Consider the following 24568-nt stretch of genomic DNA (forward strand, 5'->3'; position numbering starts at 1 on the left):
GACAATTTTTTAAAGAAAAAAATCTTTACGAACCCTCTCCAGCAAAGACAAAGTGGCCTTCAGTGCTCCCTCTGGACGACCGAAGGGGAAACAATATCTACAGGGGGAGATGTAGACATTAAATGTAATAACAGCGGAATAACAGCATTAGGTGTAATATTTTGTGACTCGAGGTAATGCGCTGTTGTTGCCAGTTACCTGAAATTTACAATATGGTTTTCCAATATGACACGCAACCGCTCCTTGATGTCTTCAAAGCGCTCCTTCTCGTCCACTTTCACTGTGCTCAGCCCGTCTGGCCTATGAGGATCACACCCACATACTTTAACCCAGCTGAAACCCTGCAGAGGTTCAAGTTATGCAACCTCTCGTCTGAGTCTGACGGGAGCAAAATAAATAAATAAATAGACACTGGCTGAAAGCTTCGAGCCCCCCAAGGAACTGTATGCAAATTGTGTGCGATTTGTTTCTTGAGTTTAGTTTGTGTTACACATACAAATACATCACAATGTCTCACCTTTTTGGCCCTGGAAAGAGTGGCTTTTTGGAATCCTTTCTCTTTCTAAACTTGAATATTCGTGCTTGTTTAGAGGCAGTGCGTAGATCTGGGCTTTGGGAGCTCTTTGGGGACATTAGGGCCTCATAGCCCAGGGGCCCCCAGTAATTGCTGCCCTCTCTGACTTTAACAGACGCATGGGAGGATGAATAATATGGACAGTAAGAGACTATGGCAACAAAAGGACAGAGAGAAAAGATAACAAAGAAAAATGGTAGAAAACAAGGAAATGTGTAGAGATGTGCAAGTGATTAACGACAACACATGTCAGACAAAAAGCAAAACTTTGACATAAAAAACATAAATAAACATAAGCATGGCAAAATTATATAGATGGGAGACAAAAAAATGCCTAGGATGCTTCTGACGAGGCTGACTTTTCTATTCTGCTCGTGTCCTGTGTTTATGGTGTCCACCTACTCAGTCTGCCTAAAGCAATACAATTTATTTTTGTTTCAAATGAGTTGTGATCCTAATGTGCTTTCAAATCCTGTTCAAATGCTGAACAGGATTAGTGATAAATGATTAATCGTTTAATCATGAAAATAGTTGGCAGATTAATTGCCAATGGAAATAATTGTTGGATGCAGCCCTATCAGCAATTTCACTTACAAACATATTTAAGAAATGGGATTAGGGCACACCTGTTCCCATGGACATGGGAGGCACAAAAAGCGAAGCTGTAGTGAAGAAGAGTGGGGTCAATTATAGCCCCACTTTCTGCTCTTTCCAGTAGATCACGCAGGTAACACAGATGTCTGTGACAACCTCGAACTCCGTTCCTGGCACAGTACTCATCCAAGACAAACACCTGGCCTGGGCTAAACCATCCCTGCACAACGCAAACACAAATGTGGATTACATTACCGCATGTTTCAGCCCACTGCCATAAATGTATCAGAGAGTCACTCACCAGGCAGCAGAAGGTGTCATTGAGCCTGTGGTCCAACGTGAGTCGCTGCACCATCTCAAAAAGCGAGGCGTGGTCAAAGCTACAGGGGTTAGCGGAGATAAACTCATCCATGCCATGTTTCTGAGCTCTGTCAGCGTCTATCCGGCCAACGGCACAGGGGAAAGAACACGGTTCAGAGGAGAGGACATCAGTGAGGCGGAGGCAAACAGCAAGTCTTCGTCACAACACAGAAACACCAGGGAGTTCTGTTTTGCTACTTCTAAGGGCAAATTATAAACACTTACAGCTTACATTGTCAACTTGCATTGTGTCAGACAGCGTAAAGAGATTTGATGTATTGGTGGATGAGATTCTATCGATCTTCTATTGTATGTGCATGCATGCATCTTCGTATGTCACATTCCCTGATGTTTTGCAGGGGAAATAAATCTTTGAATATCCCAAGCGTGCTTGAAAAAGTGCTGGTTAAATAGAATTAGATGCATTCTTCTTAATGTATTCAATAGATTCTGCCATTCGCAATTGTTGAATGTCACTCAGGTCCTGACAAATATTGGGACGTGTGCTAATAAAAAAGACAGAAAGATGGCAAAAGAATAATTATCTGAACACACTATAAAGTGCTAATTCAAGAAAAAAGCTAAGTGATTAAAAAAGTTGTTATTAATCCTAGAAAACCATACTCAGATTTTTTTTACTGTTTGTCTTGCTTCATAACTTTTGCCATTAACCTTCTCTGTATCAAGAAGACTTTCAGACTTAAAAAAACTAAACCTGCTTTGCGAAATCCATTGAAGAAAGAATATTAGTAACATCAACTTGCGTAAAGTAAAAATAAAAAAAGGAAAGTAATGAAACTATAATGAAACTCAATAAATATGGGGGATGAAAACATTGATGGAATAATCAATTTTTTGTACTTCTCTGAACGAACATCTACTAACTGAACTGACTGTAATGTCTTGCGCTGGATAAATAACACAGCTGTCAGAGACGTCATGATGGGAACGAGGATGACTCAAAATAGATAAGAGATGCAGTTTCTATGAGTGACAGGTGTCATGTCCATGAGACACTGACATGAGTGATGATGATTTGGGAGTGGGGGTGGGAGGGGTGGGGTCAGGAGCTGGAGGCCTGATCTTCGCTGGACAGGGCCAGTGAATCCGAATAGAGAAAAACTGACATCCGTCAACCTCCAGGTCAGTGAGAGGGAAGGGGAAAGGAGTGTAATACTGGTGCTAAACATTCACTGATATTTTCTAAAAAAAAAAGATAGGAACCTACAGAGGGTTAAACCTCAGGAAATGAGCTTTTATTTACTCCAATCTGAGAAGGAAAACCTGCGAGACAACAAGTAAAATGTGGTAGATCGATATAAGAGATTGTTCGAGGAAGAGGGACGAGACAGGTACAGGAAGTCGTGATGGAAAAGAGAAGGAGAGTTAACACGTCAGATCTAGAAACACAGAGAGAAGATGATGGCAAGAGTGCTGGATGAGAAGACAGTGACAGGATGAAAAGAGGATTCCGATGGGTGAGACAACCTTTTAATGGGGCAGTAAGACAAGAGATGACCACAAGAGGCAGAATCACTCAAGTTACAAAGGAGTGATGTTGTTGGATCAGTGTTGAGAAAGTGAGAAACCATCCATAGAGTGAAGAGAAGGTGCCTGGGGTTGGGCTATGACACATAGTGAGTGGGCTACATCTCCTTTGGTTGGATTAAATGAGGAAATGGAGTTTAAGTCCAGAATACACTCAATACTACAGGAACATTATCACTTACAGTAATGACTTCAACCATGAATAAAATTACCAGATTCCCAAAGTGAATAGGCGAGTACTTTTGCATACATATATAAATTATCACATGCTGGAAAACAGTGTGACTTTTTCAATGAGTTTTTTAAATGTCATGCACATCTGCAGACCCATTTTCAAATTTGCATTTTTTATTATTATTTTTTTTGGCATTCCCTTTTTTTTTTTTTCTCTACGCATTTGCAAGTTGACAATACTTGAATATGTTGCAGTGTATTCATGATCTCTACAGAGCACACTAACAGGCATACCACTACCGGAGAACTCTAATAAGGGTAGCAATACAATTTGGTGCAAGTACATGGGTAGATAGCATGAAGCCGACAGAGGCAAAACTGTATCATTCTCTGGGAGACGGGGGGGAAATGAATGAAAACTCCTGTATTTGTACAAAAGTATGGACACATGACACAGGTGTTCTCCTATTCAGGCAAACAAAGGGCAGTCAAAAGAAATCAAAATGAGATCTCTCCTTGCTGGAGGTGTAACACCGGTCTAGCCTCTATCTACAGGCCCATCTACTGTAAGAGGAAGGGGGAGGGGGGGATCCGGAGTATTTTATCGTAAGAAGGGGCGGCATTAGCTACTCCTTGTCTTTTTTCTTTTTTTTTTTTTTGCATTCAGAATACTCCGCGTACATATTTGCCAACTCTCATCAAGAAAAGTTCAAAGGAAAAGAACTAAAAATGTTTGAGCCCTCTCAAGTAAAGCATGATCAACACTTAGGAAGTGTCAAAACAAATTTCACTCATGCACGGAATATATATTTTGAAAAATAACTCCATCACAGCCATCATTCACACTTTATACACACTTTCATCATTTAATACTTTTATATAAACATCAGATATGTTTCTAAGTGTCACTGCTCACTGCTTTGAAATTTATGTTTCTATTAAATCTTTCTCATAGCATCAGAAATTTGCACTTGCGCTTTTCTAATTACATTTTATCATCATATTGCTTTACTCTGAGGGATCCGGTCACCAATATGAGTAAAGAGAGAAGGCAATTATGCAGTTACAACTATAATATCAACTTTAACCATTACTGAGTCAAATAATAAGTTCTTAGAATAAAATACATGCATCCTATGCTGGCACGAATGGATGCTTATACTTAGATCCTCGAGTTGAGGTCGTCGAAAAAAACAAAAAGTTATCAACTAATATCTAAGACATGAGGCGAGACGTGAAAAAGGAGAAGAGGGAGAGAAGAAGAGAAAGAACGTTGCATTTGTCAGATAATCAGCGGGGATTATCTGAGCTGTGCCGGCTACAGGGAAGCACTTACCCTTGAGTCCAGCTAGAAGACAGCAGGGTAAGAAGGGACAAACCAGAATAACATAAAGACTAGCAACAAGGCTGGAGGAGAGCAATCACGAGAGACCCTGACCTAGCAGCTGCATTACTGAAGAAGGGTACAGGCAAAGCATGAAGAAGAAAACACAACTCAAAAAACAACAACCTATACCAACATGAGAGTTTGTGGGCGGTGGTGTGTGAGTACATGTGAGGATATGTGAACTTGACAACAGATGTTGAGGCATATTAGAGAGAAGAAGAGCGAGACAGAGGGAGAGAGACAGAGAGAGACAGAGAGAGAGACAGAGAGAGACAGAGAGACAGAGAGAGAGAGAGACAGAGGGAGGAAGAGAGATTTTACGATCCTCATCACTCCACTGCAGTTTATTCATTCTGGATTCTGGACAAGTACTTAAGGAGTCAAGAGCTACACGTTAAGTACTGTCACTCGGTGTGACTGCAGATCAAACAGAAGGGTTACTTTTTAAAAGGGATATTGGCAAACACATACACCTACCCGATGAAGTAAACCCCCGAGTCAGTTTGATGTGTAGAAGATGCCTGTGTCTTTTATTTTTTAAAAAGTAAGAGACTATGAAGGTCCTGGAGAAGTTGAAATAAATCAAGTGATGACACGGTGAAAGTAAATCATTTTTGCAGTAAAATTTAAACGTGATTTAAAGGAGCACTCCACTGACTTTATAAGATCAGTCTCCTAGACACGGTAAGCGCTTCTGAAAGTTGTTGTCGTTTGGTGGTTCTGGGGGAGGGTTGTCAAGTCTTAAGCCTCATTCGCACTGGATTTATGTCTCCGGGGGAGGTGGAGTGATTTTAACATCACCTGCATTCGTCTGTGATTTTAATTCCATCTGGAGAGACGATGTGGCGCCAGGAATAATAACAGCTGCAACTACCTACTGTTTTTAAGCAAAATCGTAGTCGTTCTTGCACTTCCTGCCTGGAGTGACAACCTCGCAAGTGGATCTGTAAGTTTTCTTCATGTGAAGAGCTGCATGTCCTTCTACTTTCTTTCCCTTTTTATTAATCCAAATTATGTCTGAAAACTAAGCAAGTCAAAAGAAAGTTTTTTCTTATCTAATAAAAACATGCTAACATCAACATAAAGGCCTATTTGGGAACCAATAGGACAGTAAGGTGTCCCCCTTTTAAGTCTACATTTATTAATATTCAAGCTAATTGGAACCATTTAAAGGTGCAATATGTAAAAATTGGTCGAGTTTTCATACTCAAAACAAATTGGGGGAAGCATATGCTAAATGCTGCTGACTGTAGCTTACGTTAAACTCAGTTAACAATGCAGCTAGTGGTCATACTAGCTTCCTCTGCCCTGACTGGGAGCTCAGGATGCTATCCAGTTGCATTATGGGAAACATAGGATCCAGTGATTTTTGGCTTGATCCAAACTAAAAGTCAGGATATCTTACCCTTTTTAGTCCCATAACTTTAGTTCACTGGAGTACTCCTTTAAGCCATCTTTTAGAGATTTTGAACAGCATGACATGGATTTTTTTTTTTTTTTTAACAAGCTAAGCTACATTTTTTAACTAACACTTTCGTATGTGATGTGCACTAAACCACTGAATAAGTAGAATGAAACCGGTTGACTGGGTGAAGAGGAAAACTATTTCTGTTGGTGCAGATTGCTCAGAACCTTCATAGGACTCTTGTTCAGTCCACTGCAGCAGAGTCAGGAGGGCTTGTGTATGTTATGGTCCCAGTGCCATTCAAGACCACCAGGGGGTGAAACATGTACGCGTGGTGTGCCACAATGTTTCAGGGAGAGGGGGTAGGAGGTCTGTGCCACTGTGAGGAGGCTTTGAATGGCAACAGCTGGCATCAGAGGAGTCAACTAACCACAAGAACGATCACATACTGGACAAAGAAACCAATGGAGAAACAACATAGAATTTATGTGATAGGATTCTGAGTAACTGATCCAATTCATGTCTTTATAGTTCTACTCCAATGATTAACAGAGAGTGAAATAAACTTGGGGCCTTTTTAAATTATTATTATTACTACTAGAACCCTAGGTGTCCATTTTTAGCGGAAGTAAATAATGCCAATTATTTTCTCTACAATTCATCTAAGAAAAAAAATACGACTTTTTTTTTCACTAGTGAAGAAATTATTAAACTATGGAGTCAAAAGATGCACACAAAAAGTTTTTTCTGAATAGCAGGATCTATTATTGTGGATTGGTAAAAAGTATGTGACGTTAAGTTCAGTTGGTCAGAGAGGTCTATGTTAGTGTTGTTATGGGCAAAGAGGCACTAATTTCTCTGAAATAAGAAAATGACTGACAGCACTGGTCAAAACCAACTTGAGTAGATTCAGATTGTGTGAAGAAAAATGTTGCTGGCAAATTATACAGTCATACTTACAAAAATAATAGAATTTTTCCCTTCTTTAATGAGGGGGGACACAAGAGACGATTACAACAGAAGTTGGTGCAGATGCCACACTATTGTAGACAGTCTTACCTTCACTTTGCTACCTGACCTGTGGGCTGCTTAGAGGTGCAAGTACAGCGACAGATTGGTTAAAACTTTATAGACAAGTTGTCTGGCTTGGCCGTTCAGTGTCAAGGGAACCATCTGAGAAACTGTCTCAGAACTGCGGGTGCCTCCACGGCTGCCCTCTAGAGCTATAACTGGATTAAAACAGGCCTAACGGTTAGGACGAGAGCAGCACACCTTGGCACTGTCTGTCTGAATTCAACCCCAGCAGGCTTGAATGTTCAAATCTTATGTGTGGTGACCTATTTAGTTTTTATGCAAAGTTTGCACGACGTATCCTGCTGCTGTATGATAGTCTTTTTGGGTTGGTTGTTCCTTGTGAACACACTGATGCTGTTCCATCAGTCTGTTCCTCAATGTGAACAGACTGATGGAATAGCATGAAGTTGCACCTTTAAACACTGTGGGAGTGGTGACAATGAGTGGAAGTCCATCAGATGCTGGAGGGATCTGTGAGAGATCAAGGCATGTGTGTGCGTGCTTGTGTGTTAGTTCTACCAGCACGTTTTTGTGACTGCAGTGTGGAGCGCATGGCGTGAGACATTTATGGGTTAGAGCTTTCGCTGCTTTGTGGATGAAAAAAAACTGCTTTCTGCTCAAGTGACCGTGTTGTGTTTCGAGCTACTTACAGAACTGAGAAATGGGAGCATCCATTTGGGCCGAGGCACCCCCTTTGGAGTTAAGTTTCTGGACCTGAGTGGGTGGGACAGGCTTGTGGGACTGGCCAGTGGCGCGATACATGGCCTGGACCCACAGGATGCGGTCCTGCTCGTCGTCGCTGGCAAACATCACAGTGTCGCCTTCCTTCACTGCATTGAAGAAAGCCCTGCCACCATCCAAGCCTGAGACATCAGGATGGTAAAGAACAAGTAGTCAGTGTTTTACAATGTGTGTGGACCTGTAGTTTTAGGTGCTAGGCGATATGGCCTTAAAATAATATTGTCAAAATATTTTTAGGCTATATCATGATAAACAATATATATCTCAATATTTCTAAATCTCCTTAAGACTTCATTTTGGATATATTGCAACCATATTGTAGGGATGACTTTTAGTACTTTCATAATATATTACCAGGAAGAGATTTTTGATAAATAATCATCAGTAATGTGGATATATTGACTATGTGCATAAGTATTAAAACAAGTAGAACAGTCTGGTCAGTTCAGAAAATCACATCTCTTTACTGTAATGCAGCCTGTAAAACCAGGAAAAGACAACACTTATGACATATCATGATATAATGATATCCAAAGTCTTTTGTGAGGGTAATTTAATTTGACCGACTATAAATGCTGAAGATGCAGAATGCATTTTATTCAGTTTGAAAATGTTTTGAGATGTTTAAAGAGAAAAAAAGAATACTTGTGGAACTTAAATTTCTGTGGCTGTGTCCATTTATGTATAAAGGTACAATATTTTAAATGTTTGATTTTACAGTAATCCAAAAAACGATCCAAAAGTATTCAGATTAAATGGCATTTTTTGTAACTGAAAAGATGAACTGTTTTCAGTAGCTGACTACATTTCAAAGTTATATGACCTAACACTTTGTGAAGGTGTGTTCTCTCACCTGGCTGGGGGTCACTGTAGTCCACAGTATACCCGTCCAACTGGAGAAGCTCCTGCGGTTCTGACTTTTTCTCTCTGTAGCTGCACATGGCGAACGTATACTGACTCACCTACAACACAAAGGATCAGCGATGACTTAACCATCAACAACTAGCAACCGGAAAAGCACACTTATTGAATTCTGTAATTGATATTTGAAAAAATAGTTATTCTAATGACAAAAAATGCCCTGTTTTCCTGCACATCGGTGTGATAAAAACGACACAAATACTAGCAGATATTATCTTTGTCTTGGAGAAGCACTCAATATTGTGACTCAGCGGGTTCAAAGGAATCTTTAAAACTCACTAATGGCCTCAGCAGAAGCAACCTCGCCTAAGAAGGTCACTGCTGCTTCAATTTGGGTTGAACACTTTAACACTTTTTTACGATGACCCACCTGCACAAGGACAAAGAATCGCTTCTTCCAGCGCTTCCAAACATTCTTCCCAAAAGCCCACAGATACCTGTCAAAACATCGTCCACACACAAGGAGACAAAACCCAGTCCACATGTCATAACAGAAACAAGCACTGATTGATGCCTACTGCAAACAGTTCATTATGTTTGATGAAAGAAAAGTGTTTCAACGAAAAGCATCACTGTTATATAAATGAAACATGATTTATGCTGCCTTCAATATTTTGAGTTTTTTGGCACCTTCTAATTAAAAAAAAAAAATCTAAACTACACTTTATCATCCACCAGGGGGAGTAGTGCACTTCACAGTATTTTTCCATGGTACGTGACTAGAAATGAGGCCAAGGAGCTGAAAGGAGCTGGAGTTCTATAAGAAACACATGGAAAATGAAAGGCACACAGGAGCATCACCACATCATGCTTGGCAGCGCATCTCTCACCCGCAGTGTTTCATGTTCTGTGGTTTGTCCATACGTATGGCCAGCTTGATCTTCAGATCTTGGTCGGGGCATGCCTTGGTCACAGTCATCTTGTGGAGTTCTGACTGCTTGGGGCTGTTAGGAGTCGGGTGGAGGACAACCTGCACTCAAAAGAAAAAAGACAGCAAATAGCAAGACTCCATAAATTATCAGCGCTCATATCCAGGAGGTGAATCTTTGATCTCATCCTGTGCAACATTCAGCAACACCAATCTGTGTGTTTGCAAGGGGCTGGTGATTATGTGTGTTTGTGTTGTTTTTTTTCAAAGTGAAAGACTAAAGTGAGTCAGGGTGGAGAAAAAAACAGAACAGTGCTTTGCTCTGCCTCCCTGAAGAGGAGGCCTAATCTCTCTTTGCTGAGTTAAAGAGCTTTGAGGAAGCTTGCCTTCCTGCCAACGCTGCTGCAGTGGGAGATCAAAGAGCCTTGTCACAAGCCAAGGTCACTGCCACTACAGGGACGTCTGAGGCGCCGCTGCCCCAACGCAAACCCGCCAACACCACCTTCCTTAACCGTCTATCACAGTAACCTTACACCTCAGGAGAGGGCAGGGTGGAGAACTGATAAAGGTTTCTGCTCTCTCTACATTTAAGTCAGAGGAGCTCAACATTTAAATAATGTTCAAAGATTGGGGGAAAAAAAGAACACGTTCTGCGATTATGGAAGAGTCATGCTGGGTCTTCATTTGAGATGGCTGAGAGAGCTGGGTGAGATCGCAGGAAGGGGGGTTAGGGTTGAGACATTTAGAGGGTCTGAGTGAGGGTGAAGGTGTGGAGTGAATACTGCAACAACGGTAGCTGTAAATATGTTTACTAATTTTGTATACACTTCTATTTTGTTCTCTTTGTTTGGGCTATTGTTTTCTAACACAAGCTTTTTAGCTACCTCGCCAACTGCAGTGTATAAAATCTGCCAGATAAGTACAATTGTACCTTCTTCTTCACTGCTGTAATGTTCTTATTGTTGTTGTTGAGTGCAAAATGGGAAAAAAAAAAAGATTGCTTTTATTCACCAATGTGGACTGTACCTGACAATAACCAGCATTAAAATGAGAAAAAAGATTGGAAATCTGTTGTTTAAGATGGGAAACGTTTTGTCGCCTACTTCTGTGTGATAACAGAGAGTGGAGCAGTATAATTCAGTTGGTGTTGGTCTAACACAAGTTTTATGTGAAAGTATCAAAATGAGAAGTGTTTCCTGGGAGCGCACACAAAATGTGTTGTTCCCTCTTGCAGTACTTGCAAAAATGCTCAAATAAAAATTCAGTGGGAAGAGAGAAAGATTTTCTCATTTTGATAACTTCTATATTGTGTTTAAGTTGCAAATGAAAGGTTGTCTGAATCATATTCAAGTCAGGGCACATTAGGGATTAAAATCAGGATGTTACACAGTATCTGTGTTTATTTTGTCATCTTAAGAATTTGTTTGAAATACAAGTTTGGTCTTCCTCTATGTGACATGTGAGTCTTGATCACAGTATTCTCATGGCTGTGTTGAGATCATTTCTGTTATGGTAAGAATGAAGCAAACAGCATTACCCTGCCCAGTTCTTTGTCCTCCAGCGCCAGCACCCCAGTGCTCTCTGTAAACAGTTTCACCTTGACAGCAGGCAGAGGGTGTGTGGTGGTGAAGTCCCCCTGGGTCCCCCAGCTGAAAGACACAACAAAAGTCACTCCAGAGGTTAGCTTCCATGACAGCACGATGGCACACTGTTTCCACACAATGACTTCATCTCCAGCAATCACTGAATCGCTTTTCACTTGTCAATAAAAGTTGAAGTCTGGAAGAGAGATTTCAACGTTTTCCAACTGAGACAAAAGTCAGAAATCAATGTCAGACAAATTATTCAGCAATCAGGTAAAAAATAAAATCCATGTTTTGTGAGAGTTTACATTCTCACTTCAACACAGTCTGGAAATAACTAACTGGCAGAGCTTGCAGTATAAACAGAGCGGGGACAACACACACATGCACACACATGCACACACACACATACACACACACACACACACCATAGTGTATCTTTATATCACAGAAGAAAGATGATGGGGGGCTGACTGGAAGTCTTTAATAAGAGAAATACTGCAGAGTCACAGAGATGTCAAAGCCAGGATTAAACCACAGAAAACACACACACATAATGACACACTCGATTCCTCTGCCTCACTTGTTCTAAATGCATTTCTGCTATTTATATACCAACCAGACATCTTTAAAGCTGTACTTGGCAAGAGTTTTATATAACCAAACACCCGTCTTATTAGCCAGAATTATTCTGTTACAGGGAGCAGCCGAGAGATGCTACAGACTGGCTAAAATTAACTTCTACTGTCGAGTGTATTATATCTGTTCAAACCTTGTCACAGGCATGTCTCAAAAGCAAGACAATTTATATGCATAGCATCTTTTAAACAGAGGTAAGTCAGAGTTATTTGGCATAAAGACACATTAAAAATTAGAAAATAAACTATATTGCTTTGTAAATCTACTACAATAACATGCAAATACAGACAAAAACCCAAATAAATAAAAACTATCGTTTAATTACACACACCACACTACATCGAAGTCTCCACTACACCTGACCTGCATGTCTAAGCTCAAAGATTAAATCCTCACAAACATGACAGAGAGGAAGAGACAGTAGTTTAGACAGAGTCAAAACTTAAAGGATATTTTTTTAAGTCTGATTTAACTTTTATGCCTTATGTCCAAGTGATTTGAATGTAAGTGATGGGGGACAGAATCCAAAGTCCTCGTTTAGCGTAAAAATTATTTCTAAAGTTCGGCCAAAACTAATATGAAGCTTCAGGCTCTCACTAAAAAGCCTCTAACTTTGCAAGATAACTGCTTGATATGTCTAACTCAAAGAGCACAGAAATTGGACAGATTTTATCCCCATATCTTCAACGGAAATAGCTATAAATGCACAATATGTAATTTCTACTGCGTGGGGTCTCTCTATCAAAAACAAAACAAAAGACATTTGCCGAGTGTTGTGTAGGGAGGAGAGAATCAGGTGCAGAGTTAGACCTTCTGGAGGAAAAAACACATCAGATTCTGCTCTGATTGGGAGCCATTTACTGACAGGAGAGCTCAGAGATGACTTTTTAACATTTGGGATAAAAAGGTAGATTTAGCTTCACCTCTGTTAATCAACTGTAGCAGCGATCTGCAAAAGGTGACCTTCATTGTCGGGTGTTTATGTTCTGTAATGTTGACTGCTGAGTGCTGACTAAATCTGAAGGGGGAATGTGCTTTCTTAAGTTCACGAACTTAACGTTAAAGAGAGGAGAGGGAAGAAGAAAAGAAGAAGAAGAAGAAGAAGAAGAAGAAGAAGAAGAAGAAGAAGAGAGAACCACAGTCTCTTGGTGAGTGCTGAAATTTAGTGAGAAACACCCTCAGCGTGTCCTGTTGCTTGCTAGCTTTCAGCTAATGTATAGTATACTAATCTGTTCTGGAGTGAATAAACGCACATAAACACAAATGATCCCATAGTCAAACTTGCTTAACTGGTGGTGAATCTGACCTGACTCAGGCACAAATATATATATGTATATATATATATATATATATATATATATATATATATATATATATATATATATATATATATATATATATATATATATATAAAAATAGATAACAAAGGTCTTTAAATGCAGAATTCTTACATATTATATCTTTAAGAAAGGATCACTTTGTGGCCAGTATGTACAGGAGGAAGGATTAAAACAGCTCCAGAAAATGTAAACATAACGTAATAATGACTAAACCTCATCACCAGCTTCACCTCCACGAGCCTGACGGATTAAATGAAACCAATAACACAGGACAAATGCAGTTAACTGTAATCATGTTACACAACCTATATGAGCTTTTGTTACTTCTGCTGCCATCTGGGGCGGCCAACATGTTCTGCTGCCTGGTGCGACACAAAATGAATGCCTGAATTCTCTCTCCGTAATGAGGTATGCAGGACAGGGTGTCGATTTCCAGCCTTGAAAAGCTGTTTTTCTTTTAAGCTTTTCTAAAAATCATACCTAATTTGCACAAAGATGCTGCAGCTCCAACACAACAGAGCAGAGAGAAGCTGCTGACTGACGGTGACGAGCGAGTGTGTTGATTTCAGAGGGAAGCATTGTGCTGGCACGAAGGTGACCTTGTGGATCAATGTGAGGTCTATTAATGGATGTGACAGGGCTGAGCACCGACAGCTCCTTCTGCAAAATATATGAAACCCTGCGTGCGCTCGAGTGGCTCAAATGACCAAACAAACAGCAGAAGTACGGGACAATAACAGAAAACAATTCTCATGGCAGTGTTAACTATTTCAACCTCTTAATCCACTTAATCAAAGTAAAATCACAACAGTTATCCAAATACAAGTAATTACTGTATGCAAATAACCTACAGTCATATTAATACATGTATCTCGTGTGTTTTTGTGTGATTTCTTCTGTGTATCTACCCACCCACCCTTCCACACATACACACACACACACATTACCCTCTCCTTGTTCCCCTCTAATCCCTTCTCTCATTCATGTTCCTCCATCTCTCTCATACTCTCTTCATAAAATGGCTCTTGAATTAAGGAGATCAGAGGAAGACATTTGGGCCTTAAAATAGCTCCTATTTGCATGAATGTTTCATGGACATTTTCTCTTGCATCTTGTGCTGTGCAATACTGGTTAATGAGGCGAAAAAAGGAAGACATATTTAGTAGAAGATAAGAAGATATATTTGCTTTTAGAAGGACACCATTGTTGTTATGAATCTGGTCTATAGCATAACATGAAGCAAGGTAGGAAAGTATTTTAGGATACATGCAAACCGTTGGGACTCTTAAAGGAAGGAAGGACATTTTACAAACTGTGTCGTTTCATTTTATACTTGACACACAGTGGGATTACACCATGAATCTTCACACCTTGACTGGCTGAGTCATACATCACCAGGTCAAAAAGGTTTTCGGTGAATCATGAATGACTCAAGCAGCTTTAGTTGAGGGGGTAATTATTCTGAATACGAGAGCTGCTGCCCTGGAACAATAGATGAAAAAAATAAGCAAATTGAAGTTTTGCTCAACTGAAAACACAAGCAAGAGCACTGGAAATGTCTTCCAACAATGAAGAACCCACTGGGATGCAGGGGAGTTTACTGGATTGTCATGCAAGTGGATTTCACTCAGGGCATCTGCAGCAATTCACAGGAGGCACCAAAGATCAATAAAAGAATGGGGCAAAATCTCAACAGCACAAGTTTCAAATGAACAGTGTTAAAGTGTTGGAAAATGTAATTAAAGTGACTGAAATGACATTTTCCCTCTGGATGAAACAGATAATTGAAAACCCTTCTTCGTCCAGAACTTGCACGTTACTGCCTGTAGTGGAATCACTTGACTGTGCATGAAATGAATGTAAGGAATGTAAGAAAATGTCTTATATATATATATTCTGCTACACTCAAGGTCAAGTCTACCTTGACTGCACACAGAAGAAAGGCATCAGCCAAGACCTGTGTACTATTTTGCATGACAAAAAAATAAAGATTCACTAGTGTGACCTACTGAAGGCCTTTTTCACTCTGAGTGCAAACCAATTTACATTCATTTCAAATCTCTCTGAATACCTCACACCTGACACTAGATGCTAAGCAGAAGTGGGATGGCTAATGATACCCATTAATAATGCTTTAAAAGTCACATTTTTATCATGAACAGAATTTAAGTCTGAACAGCAGAACTGAGGGTATTTTCTTTATTCTGACCTCAACAGAGTGCTGCAGGAATGAGTCCTAAAATACATTGCATTCTTCACTTCTGGTTTGCTCATCTCAAAGTTAATTGGTTTGTTGAATGGGTTTTTGGTTAGATGTCTGAAATAAGGTTCGCCGTTAACACAATCTTATTAGAGTTTGGAGTGCTAACGTGTCCTTAAAAAGGTGTTTATTACAAGTGGCTAAATGTGACTACAGAAGTACTTGAGGACATTTAACATCCTAACACTGGACACAGAGACTCAGCTACTAACTAGTTCGTCTTTACAGGTGGACTTAAAGGGACATGGGGCAGGATTTGTGAAAAAATAAACATGCATTTTAAGTTTTTTAATGCTAATGGGTGATGAAGCGTTCAAAACCAAAAAGAATGAGCCCACCCACGTATCTCTCCACTGCCTTGAACAGGCTGTGTGCCGCATAATGTACTGCAATTTGTGGTCTGAATTTCCCGCACAGTCCTGCGAACGTGACGTCAGATGACGCTGAATGCGTATCCTCGGCGGCTTTCGACTCGGATACGGGAAGAAGACAAGCGCGGTGGACCCAAACTAGTGTTTGGGTAGTAATGGATTCTGCTACGGCCAGCAAACGACCCACCACCACACAAAGTCACCTAAAAAGTCATACTCAAAACAAAGGTTTTATCAGCGGCATGTTGTGAGTCGAAACGAAATTACGACCAAAGCCGGGCTGGCACCCGAATAAACATTGGATATGCGTTCGACTCATGAAGGCAGCTTCAACTTGAATTGGGACTGAAAACAGATGCTGACATGGCTCATTTCCTACTTCTCGCGATTGCATTTACGCTTCAGAAATCATAGAAATAGTGTTCGTTATCTTGCTGAAGATTATCGTGCTGAACAAAATGTTTTAGAATCATAAACTTGTTTTTGTCACATTGCTTATTTTTCTGCAATAATCTAAAATCCAATTGAAAAGTTCTACAGGCTTTTTGTCACATGAATCAAGGCGATGCTAACTTCTGGGTTTGCCTACAAAAATACGTCACCCATGCAGCACTCAGAATTGGCTAAATGAGTTCATTTATGAGTTTTATGAGTTCATTTATTTATGTGGCTCGGGACCATAAACACAGGATATGGAGCACAAACAGAACATGCAATAATAACAAAGGAAGGACATTCTTCAAAAAAGCACCTAATTTACAAATAACTTTTGACTTATCTAACTGTAACAAAACTAACTTAAACATAGATGGGCAGTTTACATAATACTTAGCTAGGTACCTTTTTCTATAATGCATTATACTTTAAATAAGATATATAGTACCTGTCTCCAAAACCTCATTACAAAAGTTGCAAAAAATCTTCCAGTGACCTTAAGAAATAGGAATTCAATTTAAAATGACAGATTACTATTTTCTTTATCTATTTGTTGGATTTGTTCTGGATCGAGGCACCTAAGAATTCTCCTTACGCTGCCCTATGTACGGTTGTCTGTGTGACAATAACAACTTGATTTCACAATACCAGAAACAGTTACTGGCTTATCTGTAGGAAACAGCAGCAATCAGCAATCAATTGTCTGGAAGCTGGATTAAGGGTAAACAGTGGTAGAATGCAAATTCTACTAACAATGGGGTGTGAACAATATTTTAAGCTTATATAAGTATGTGAAAAATAAATGTGCGTGAATGCCCTTACGTTGGCTTGGATGCTTCTGCTTGGTCGGTCTGGAGTTTCTCGCCTCCCTCCACCTCCATGGTGCAGTAGACAATCCTGTTAGGAGCCAGAGACTTCAGCCCCTGCACTTCCATGATCACCACCTAGGAAGCACAGACAACTCAGTGAGTTGTTGTAGACGAGGAGTGATTCATCTCTTGAAAGAGGTCATAGAGCAAAAAGTCGAGAGCAGACGCGCAGGCGGCAAATTCTTACAGTTTGATAGATATTTTAGAAATCCCAGCCACATTTACTATTTACACCTTCAGCCGGTGCCTTAATATCACTAAATTTTAGCAGATTTTCTAGTAGAACTGCTCATAAGAATTGCAGCCATCCTTACTATAAAGTACAACTCTCTATCATCAAAACTGCTTGTACTGTGGGCGTAATCTACCTCACCAAATCTTTCACGAGGTCTCTAATCGCTCAATGAATACAATATAGTACTAACACTGCCAGGGGTAACTATTAGATTGTAGCTGTAAATTCCTAGTAGGACAACCAAAGGCAGAAATATGTGCTGTCGGATAATGGACCCACTTTGATTGAAAGCATCCACCAGATCCACTGATGTCTTCATGGTGCCAATATATTTTATTTGACTGTTTATATATCATTATATCAGTCGATGCTTAAATATAAAAAAAAAACATTGCATAAATATGACTTTTGAAAGAATGAGATTTAAACATGTTTCAGTCATAAAAAAAAGTCATACTGCAATTATTTTGCAATTGCGATATGAGTCATCAATTTAGTGGGAATGGTAATTTTTATATTCAATTTCACTGAAAAAATATAAAAACGACGTAGTGATTTTAAATCATTAAAAAATCGCAGCTCCTGCTGTTTGGATATTGCACTTGGCCATATTGCTATTTGACAATATTTGTTCAGCCCAGCTACAGACTACAAAAAGAATCACAGGCCCTGTAAGTATCATCACCTCACATCATCCCCATAATAACATTTGAAAGTTGTCATCCACAGTGATCAAACAATGCAAAAGTACTTGTTCTATATTACAGCTGATTCCAACTGATTCTCCAAAGATTTGCCTGGTTTGTTGCTGAGGGATTTCTGGCAGCTGCTGCAGCCAACCACTTGGAAAGTAAACAGACTTGAAAAATGAGGCTTTACCAAAGCACGGTGGAATTACCACCTCACACAAATAGCTAATTGTTGCTATTGTGCAAATAAATTCAGCATTCATAACGGTGTGCCCACTTCTGTGTGAAGAAACAGAAAACACTGTCATATTCGTCGCACATTTTGTACTTCCCGACTCTGAAATAGCAGCGCATCATAAGGAATGAGGTGCGATTGCGCCCTGTTCTGTGGTGATAGCTCATCTCAGACAAGCTGATAACAGGATGAGTCACGTTCTCCCCGTTAAGGAGCAGGTAAATGGGTTTAATGTGTGTGTGTCAGCCTGTTCTTCACATAGCGTCTGTTCAACCCACTGAGCAGGTCTGCTGTCTCCTTCTATACTTAGTCTCTAGCAGACAAGTAGACGACAGCTCTGATTTATAGGTTCTGGTTTAGGCAAATGTACTTTTGCATTGAGTTTGGATATTCTAATGTTCATGTCCATCTGTCAAAATGATCAAAACCTTGTTAACATATATTTGATTACACACCTAACTAGTCTCATTATTTTAACACTGTACCTCCAAAGTGAAGGACAGAACCACATCAGACTTGGACAGCGTGTTCTCGTCCTCCTGGCCCATGTCGATGATGGAGGTGTTGTGTCCCCGTTTCAGCTTCTGGAGTTTGAACTCGCCTCCCTTGGAGACAGGCATGCTCTCCAGATTAGCCATCAGCTGATTCACTGAGGACTTGAGCTCCTCGATGTACATGGCCTCCATCTCTTTAGACACAAATTTGGGGAACTTGCCACCCTGTTTGCAAAACAGGAAACACTCAGCGAACAATTGCAGTCTTAACAACAAAAGACATTCCAAGATACTAAAAACAGAAAAGGAAGATTAGTGTGGGTGCCTCTTGGATACCTAATTTAGTGTAGAAGAAATATAGCCAAATTTACAAACATAAATTCTTTGAAATAGTAAAATCTTTTCAGCTGTGGGTGGGAGCTCTACGATGTTTACACGAGTTACACCATATTAGTAACATATTAACTATATAACAAAGCAGATTAAAAACAACCTCAGTCCCCCGCAGTGTCTGACTCACCCTGGCAATCTGGTCCGCCATCTGAAGACGACCATCAAGCTCTCTTCTGATCTGCGCAGCCTGCTCATCCAGGTTGTCCAGCTATTGATAAAAAGAGAGGAGCAGGTCAATGAGGTCAAATTAAGAGCCCCGCAATATTTCAATACGGCCAGGGGTCAGTGTCAAGGGTCACCAACATCTCTCAGGATCATTTATTTCATGGTGAAAGATGAGAAATCCCCAAAAATCTTTTAATACGATACATGAATGGCATTGTTGATGACAATACTTTTTGATTTTTATTCATATGTATTTTCAATAACTTATTTAACATGTTAAATAAATATATTTCTTATTACAGTGTCCTCATTATTCCACACAGATCTGATGTTTTCATCTCTTGTGGAGATGTTTAAGTCGTTTCGTCCACTTAGGTCATGATTCATTTGCGAAGTCTGTGTCTAGGTTGTGTATTGCTGTATTGTATTGTTTTGCTTTTCTGATACACCAACATTCCCACCTAAGCAAAACACAAAAACTTTCCTGCAATTTTTCAGGAATCTTCTAAATTCTTATTGTTTCTGCTCTAGATGTTTAAAGGGCAAATTGAGAACACTCATAAAAACAAGTGGATGGAAACCCCCCTATTGTTGTCATGAACGAGTCCCCATTTCTTGGGTTCGATGGCAAGACGTAGAAAGAGTTAATGATGGACAGAAACCATTTTGTTGCATTCATTCACCCTGTGGAGTGTGTTTAACCCCCTAATAGCACGTTTAAGAAAATGGGTACCTATTGTGTTTCACGTGTACGAAGATTGCGAGCATGCAGATACACCACACACATCCTGCTGTCAGCATCACACTATAGAAGTGTAACAGTGCAACTATTAAGACAGAGTGGTGGAAGAATGTAAGCTAGCAAACATGTATATGAACACTGAATGATTTATAGTACTTAAAAATAGACATTGCAGATGATTTATGGAGAAGAAAATGCATTTGACACATTTAGTAGACTTCAAGGACAGAGGAAAAAATTATTTAATCAATTCGAAGCATCTTTTTTATCCCATGCATTCTTTGTCTTTGTCTAAACTTGGTGCCTACATCAACCATTAGCAGTTCTGAGATTCGGGGGTGCCTGGCAAGTAGTTGCAAACACGGCTAATGTGGCTTCTAACCACAAGCCTCAAGCAGAGACTAGGACCAAGCTACAGATGTCTGAAAAGTGTAATTACTTCAAACTCTAAACATCTAGTTTATTTTCCTTTTCAAACTAATTTCAGCCTCAAGTGACATCGCTTGAGGTAATTTATCAGATTTTGCAAAGCTCCATCTGGAAGCATGAAAGGCTTTAACTTGTTATCACATGTGCATGTGTACTCCCCCAATACCTGTAAACAGAGTTTGATGTTTGAAAGCCGTGGAGTTAAGGTATAGCAGGATTTAAATAGCAGATATTTAAGGTAGACAACATTAAAAAGCGACTTGAGGCAAATGTGACTATACACTCCAGAGGTGCTCATGCAGATTAGTAATGATGACGAACGGTGCAGCAGGGTGTGAAAAGGCTAATTAGAGCCGCAGTTTGTGCTAACAGGCTGCAATCATAGCAGCATCATTTGGCTGCGCACACGGATAGATCAAAATCAAAAAGAAGTTCATCAATAGCTCATAGGACCCATGCTGCCATCACCATAGAGACCGAGAATGGCCCACAGTTTGTGGAGAGCTCTTTGTTGAAGGGTGTTTGGGATTTTTCTTGTTGATTTCAATCAGCAGAAATAAAATGCAACTCTGAAGCAAACTGAAATTAACATCGTATCAGTAAATAACAACAGCAAACTTTGACATAAAGGAGCCATTCCACAACTGTTTGGCACACTGAGAGAAAAACAAGTGGAAAGGCATTTTCTTTAAAATGTTTGAAAAATGCCTGCATAGGACAATATCAGCTTCAGGGCAGAGATACCTGACATCTGTTAGCCTAGTTTTTGCCCTGGAGAAATGAAAAGCAGAGAAATTCATGGCTCGCTCGCATCAATAATGAATGAGAGTTTTATATTAGCTGACACAAGGAAATAGAGGAGAGAGCTGATGTCTCTTTCTCGCTGTCTGCTTCACCTCTTCAGTTATTCTCTCAGCCAAAACGGCTCATTCTTGTCAAATGTGATGTTGTGACTCACCAGTCACCACCATTTCCTCTATAAGGACAGAAGCCTAATTGAGACGTATCTGAAGCACAGTTGTAGCTGGGGAGTCACAAAGCTTCCTATACAGCCGTGTACGAGTCTTCAGTGAAAAGTTAAATATATCCTTTCTAACCCGGGTGTTGTTATGTCACGAAATCCTTTAGTTTTACACCCAAGTGCTGTTTTTTTAAAAGTGGGAGGAAAACAATGCTGTAGTTTCATGGAGCACATATTTCAGTTTGTTCCAAAGGAGCATATGTTTGGTGAATGTGTTTGGTACTGTGCATCTGTTGTTGAGTTTTATGCATTTCAAAGGCCCATTTAGGGACAAATTATCTTTGGCTTTAAATGTTGTGTTGTGTGGTGCTGGTTTCATAGATATATCTGCGTATATGTTGCTCGATATGGACTGAGATGAAAATTATTTCTCTTTTCAGAGATTATAATGCAGAAAAAGATGTTTGGGATAATTCAGAATAATTCAATTCCCAGTAAGTTTTAGTTTTTCAGTGCAATAATGTCATTTTAGACAATACAGTTTATTGTTTAACACATAAAATATCCAGCCTCCTTTACGTACATATCCTTGTCATAAGTGTTTGATAATCACATTTAAGGTATCATTGCGACAAATGTGCGTTTATGTATATATTCTGTGTATTAAAGAATATCAGCCGATATATTGATATCGGAACTTTTTCACTCCCTAATATCGAAATTGGACATACCCAAAAATCCAGTATCTCTTGGGCCTAGTATCTAGTGAGTCAACTGCTCAGCTGACTGGATGCAAGGAAACAACCTAATATATCACACTACTAAAGGCAAAAAAAAGTTAAATAAAGCATAACATGTTTAAATTTAGATTTTTATCACTAACATCTCTGCACAGCTGCCTTGTCTCTCCCACTGAGCACCAGGATCTATTTGTGATACAGTGCTCTAAACTCCTCCAGTCTCCTGCTTCTGGGACGCATGCCAGAGCTGACCTCTCTTTACCTTATGGTATTTCACCCACTCCCATTACATTAACAGGCCTTGTCTTTCAGGCTTTACCATATTGATTCCCTGCCCCTTCCAGCAATCCTTTTTAAGAGCGAATGAGCTGAAGTCATGGTGCGGCTGTTAACAGGAGGGGAGGGGGGCACAAATAAGAGGCGCTGCACAGCTCCGACTGGAATCAGAAAACAAAAAGTGGATGAGGGAAATGAGCGACACAGATCTGATCTGACAATGAAACAAACACACTTAAAAGCAGTATCTTTATGAGCATCTGGATCAGTAGAAAATCATTCCTTAAACCTACATATTTTGCTGATATGGATTTTTTTTTATGTCATTACCGATCTCTGTAATTCTGTTCACTGATGTGCACATTATGAAATGATGTAAGCCAGATGGCATCTTAAAAGGAGTGGGTCTTGTGTATTACCAGTGCTGGCCACTAAACAGCCACCCTCCTACATAACCCTAGTTCCTGTTTAGTAGAGCACATAATCATACTTTGCCACCAGCTGCAGCAGAATGTCTGCACTTACAGCACAGCAGTACTCAGTAGTACTGTGCTGCCACACAGTGACAGTGAAACAGTGGGGAGCGTCCTGTGGTAGGAAGTCTCATGAGCAGGATATTGTCATGTCCAATAGTAGAAAACCAGATTCATCCACGACCAGAACTGTGACTGATACTGATTGCGTTCCTGCCTGGACTGTGCTTCAACAGCTTCTCTCCCCCTGCTGCTGGCGATCCTGTGCCGCCTGTCAAAACCACTCACTCTGGGCACTATAGGACTGCGGTGCCAGCGACATCTGACTCGTGCAATCCCAAAAGAACTGTCACTGCCATGCCTGGAAATCCAGCGTCTTGACCTGCCGGTGTCTGACACTGCATTTTTTTACTGTCTCATCTGTGTGCCTCCCCCTCCCACAAAACACAGCAGACCCAAATCCACATGCTCAGGCAAATTCTCGAGACTGCAAAATCCTCATTTCATAAAAAGCAGCAGCAGCAGCAGATAATACTGGTAAATGTGACTATGCGCAGATTGCAGCTCAACGGCAAAATGGCTAACATGAGAGGAGTGACTCTGGAGCATGTAATGTGAAGGGGGATGGGGCCGGTTCCTTCTATTACTCCCGTCTCTTTCTTGACAGCAGTGAAAAGCAAAGGCGGTCCTGGCTGTGGGAGGAAGTAGCGCTAGAGGTCAGTGTCTGTATGAACTAACAGCCACCCCCTACTGAGCCTCACAGCACCCCAATCTTATCCGGCCTACAACCACCAAAAGGTCACGGTTGTCACTGGTCCACATGCACGATATAGGTGGACAGGCAATCTCATATAAAATACGCCCGGCTTAAAGGTAAGTTTCACCCCGCGTTACTGAAGCTGACAGCAGCACTGCAGGTAAATAAACGTGACGTTGTGTCAATGTTAGCCAAGCTGACAGCAGGTTAAAGGTGATCGAGCAGAAGCAGGCAGGTAGTTAACAGCACAGCTGATGACAGATGCGCAGGTGGATGCTGGGACATTAGCAGCAGACAGCACAGCCGGCCAGAGGCAGCTTCTTGTAGAGAACAAAGACTGGGCGGGTTGGGCTAGATTGGAGCTGAACAGGACGTGGAGGAGTCGAAGCAGCTGATCTATATTTAGAGTTTCTGGGTGTGATTATGTGTCTGTAATGTGTTTGATTTGTGTGTGTTAAAAAGTGAGTGGTGAAAGGAAAAGTCTCTCTTGTGTGAGTGTAGAGACATGCGAGGCATGCTAATTAGGAAATGTGCTCATGAGTGTGCGTGGTAAAAAAAAAAAAAACTCCATCTCAACATCGAACATCTTAATAAACTTACAGTTTAATTAAGTCTAGTGTGCAGATTTGGTTTATTCTGTCTTTTGATCTTGTTTAAAGCTGCACTTAGTTATTTTATATGGGGTTACAATGTGAAAGGGTCACTTTGTCAAAATTGTCATCCGACTCTACAGTTTCCTTCAGCTCTACAGAGCATTTACAGATATTATATGCAACATTTTCACCCTAAAATGTCTAAAAATACACACAAACACATAAAAAGACACTTTTTGTTGA

At 40.2% G+C, this 24568-nt stretch overlaps 1 protein-coding gene across 13 annotated transcripts in view; it reads right to left on the reverse strand.

Moving 5' to 3' along the window:
* The window catches only part of cadpsb (Ca2+-dependent activator protein for secretion b), a 73842-nt gene that overhangs the window by 21756 nt on the left and 27518 nt on the right, over window positions 1-24568 (reverse strand). For 12 of the 13 annotated variants that reach the window (XM_073468561.1, XM_073468559.1, XM_073468563.1 and 9 more), the window contains exons 4-15: window positions 19317-19397; window positions 18788-19021; window positions 17097-17218; window positions 11184-11295; window positions 9609-9748; window positions 9149-9215; window positions 8711-8819; window positions 7767-7979; window positions 1470-1606; window positions 1201-1388; window positions 199-300; window positions 34-97 (exon numbers count right to left, since the gene is read on the reverse strand). In XM_073468561.1, the coding sequence (XP_073324662.1) occupies window positions 34-97; window positions 199-300; window positions 1201-1388; window positions 1470-1606; window positions 7767-7979; window positions 8711-8819; window positions 9149-9215; window positions 9609-9748; window positions 11184-11295; window positions 17097-17218; window positions 18788-19021; window positions 19317-19397 (1569 nt within the window). The remainder of the gene's footprint in view (window positions 1-33; window positions 98-198; window positions 301-1200; window positions 1389-1469; window positions 1607-7766; window positions 7980-8710; window positions 8820-9148; window positions 9216-9608; window positions 9749-11183; window positions 11296-17096; window positions 17219-18787; window positions 19022-19316; window positions 19398-24568) is intronic. The other variant, XM_073468564.1, reaches the window with a different exon arrangement.

This window comes from Pagrus major, chromosome 6, assembly GCF_040436345.1.
Source record: "Pagrus major chromosome 6, Pma_NU_1.0".
Classification (NCBI taxonomy): domain Eukaryota; kingdom Metazoa; phylum Chordata; class Actinopteri; order Spariformes; family Sparidae; genus Pagrus; species Pagrus major.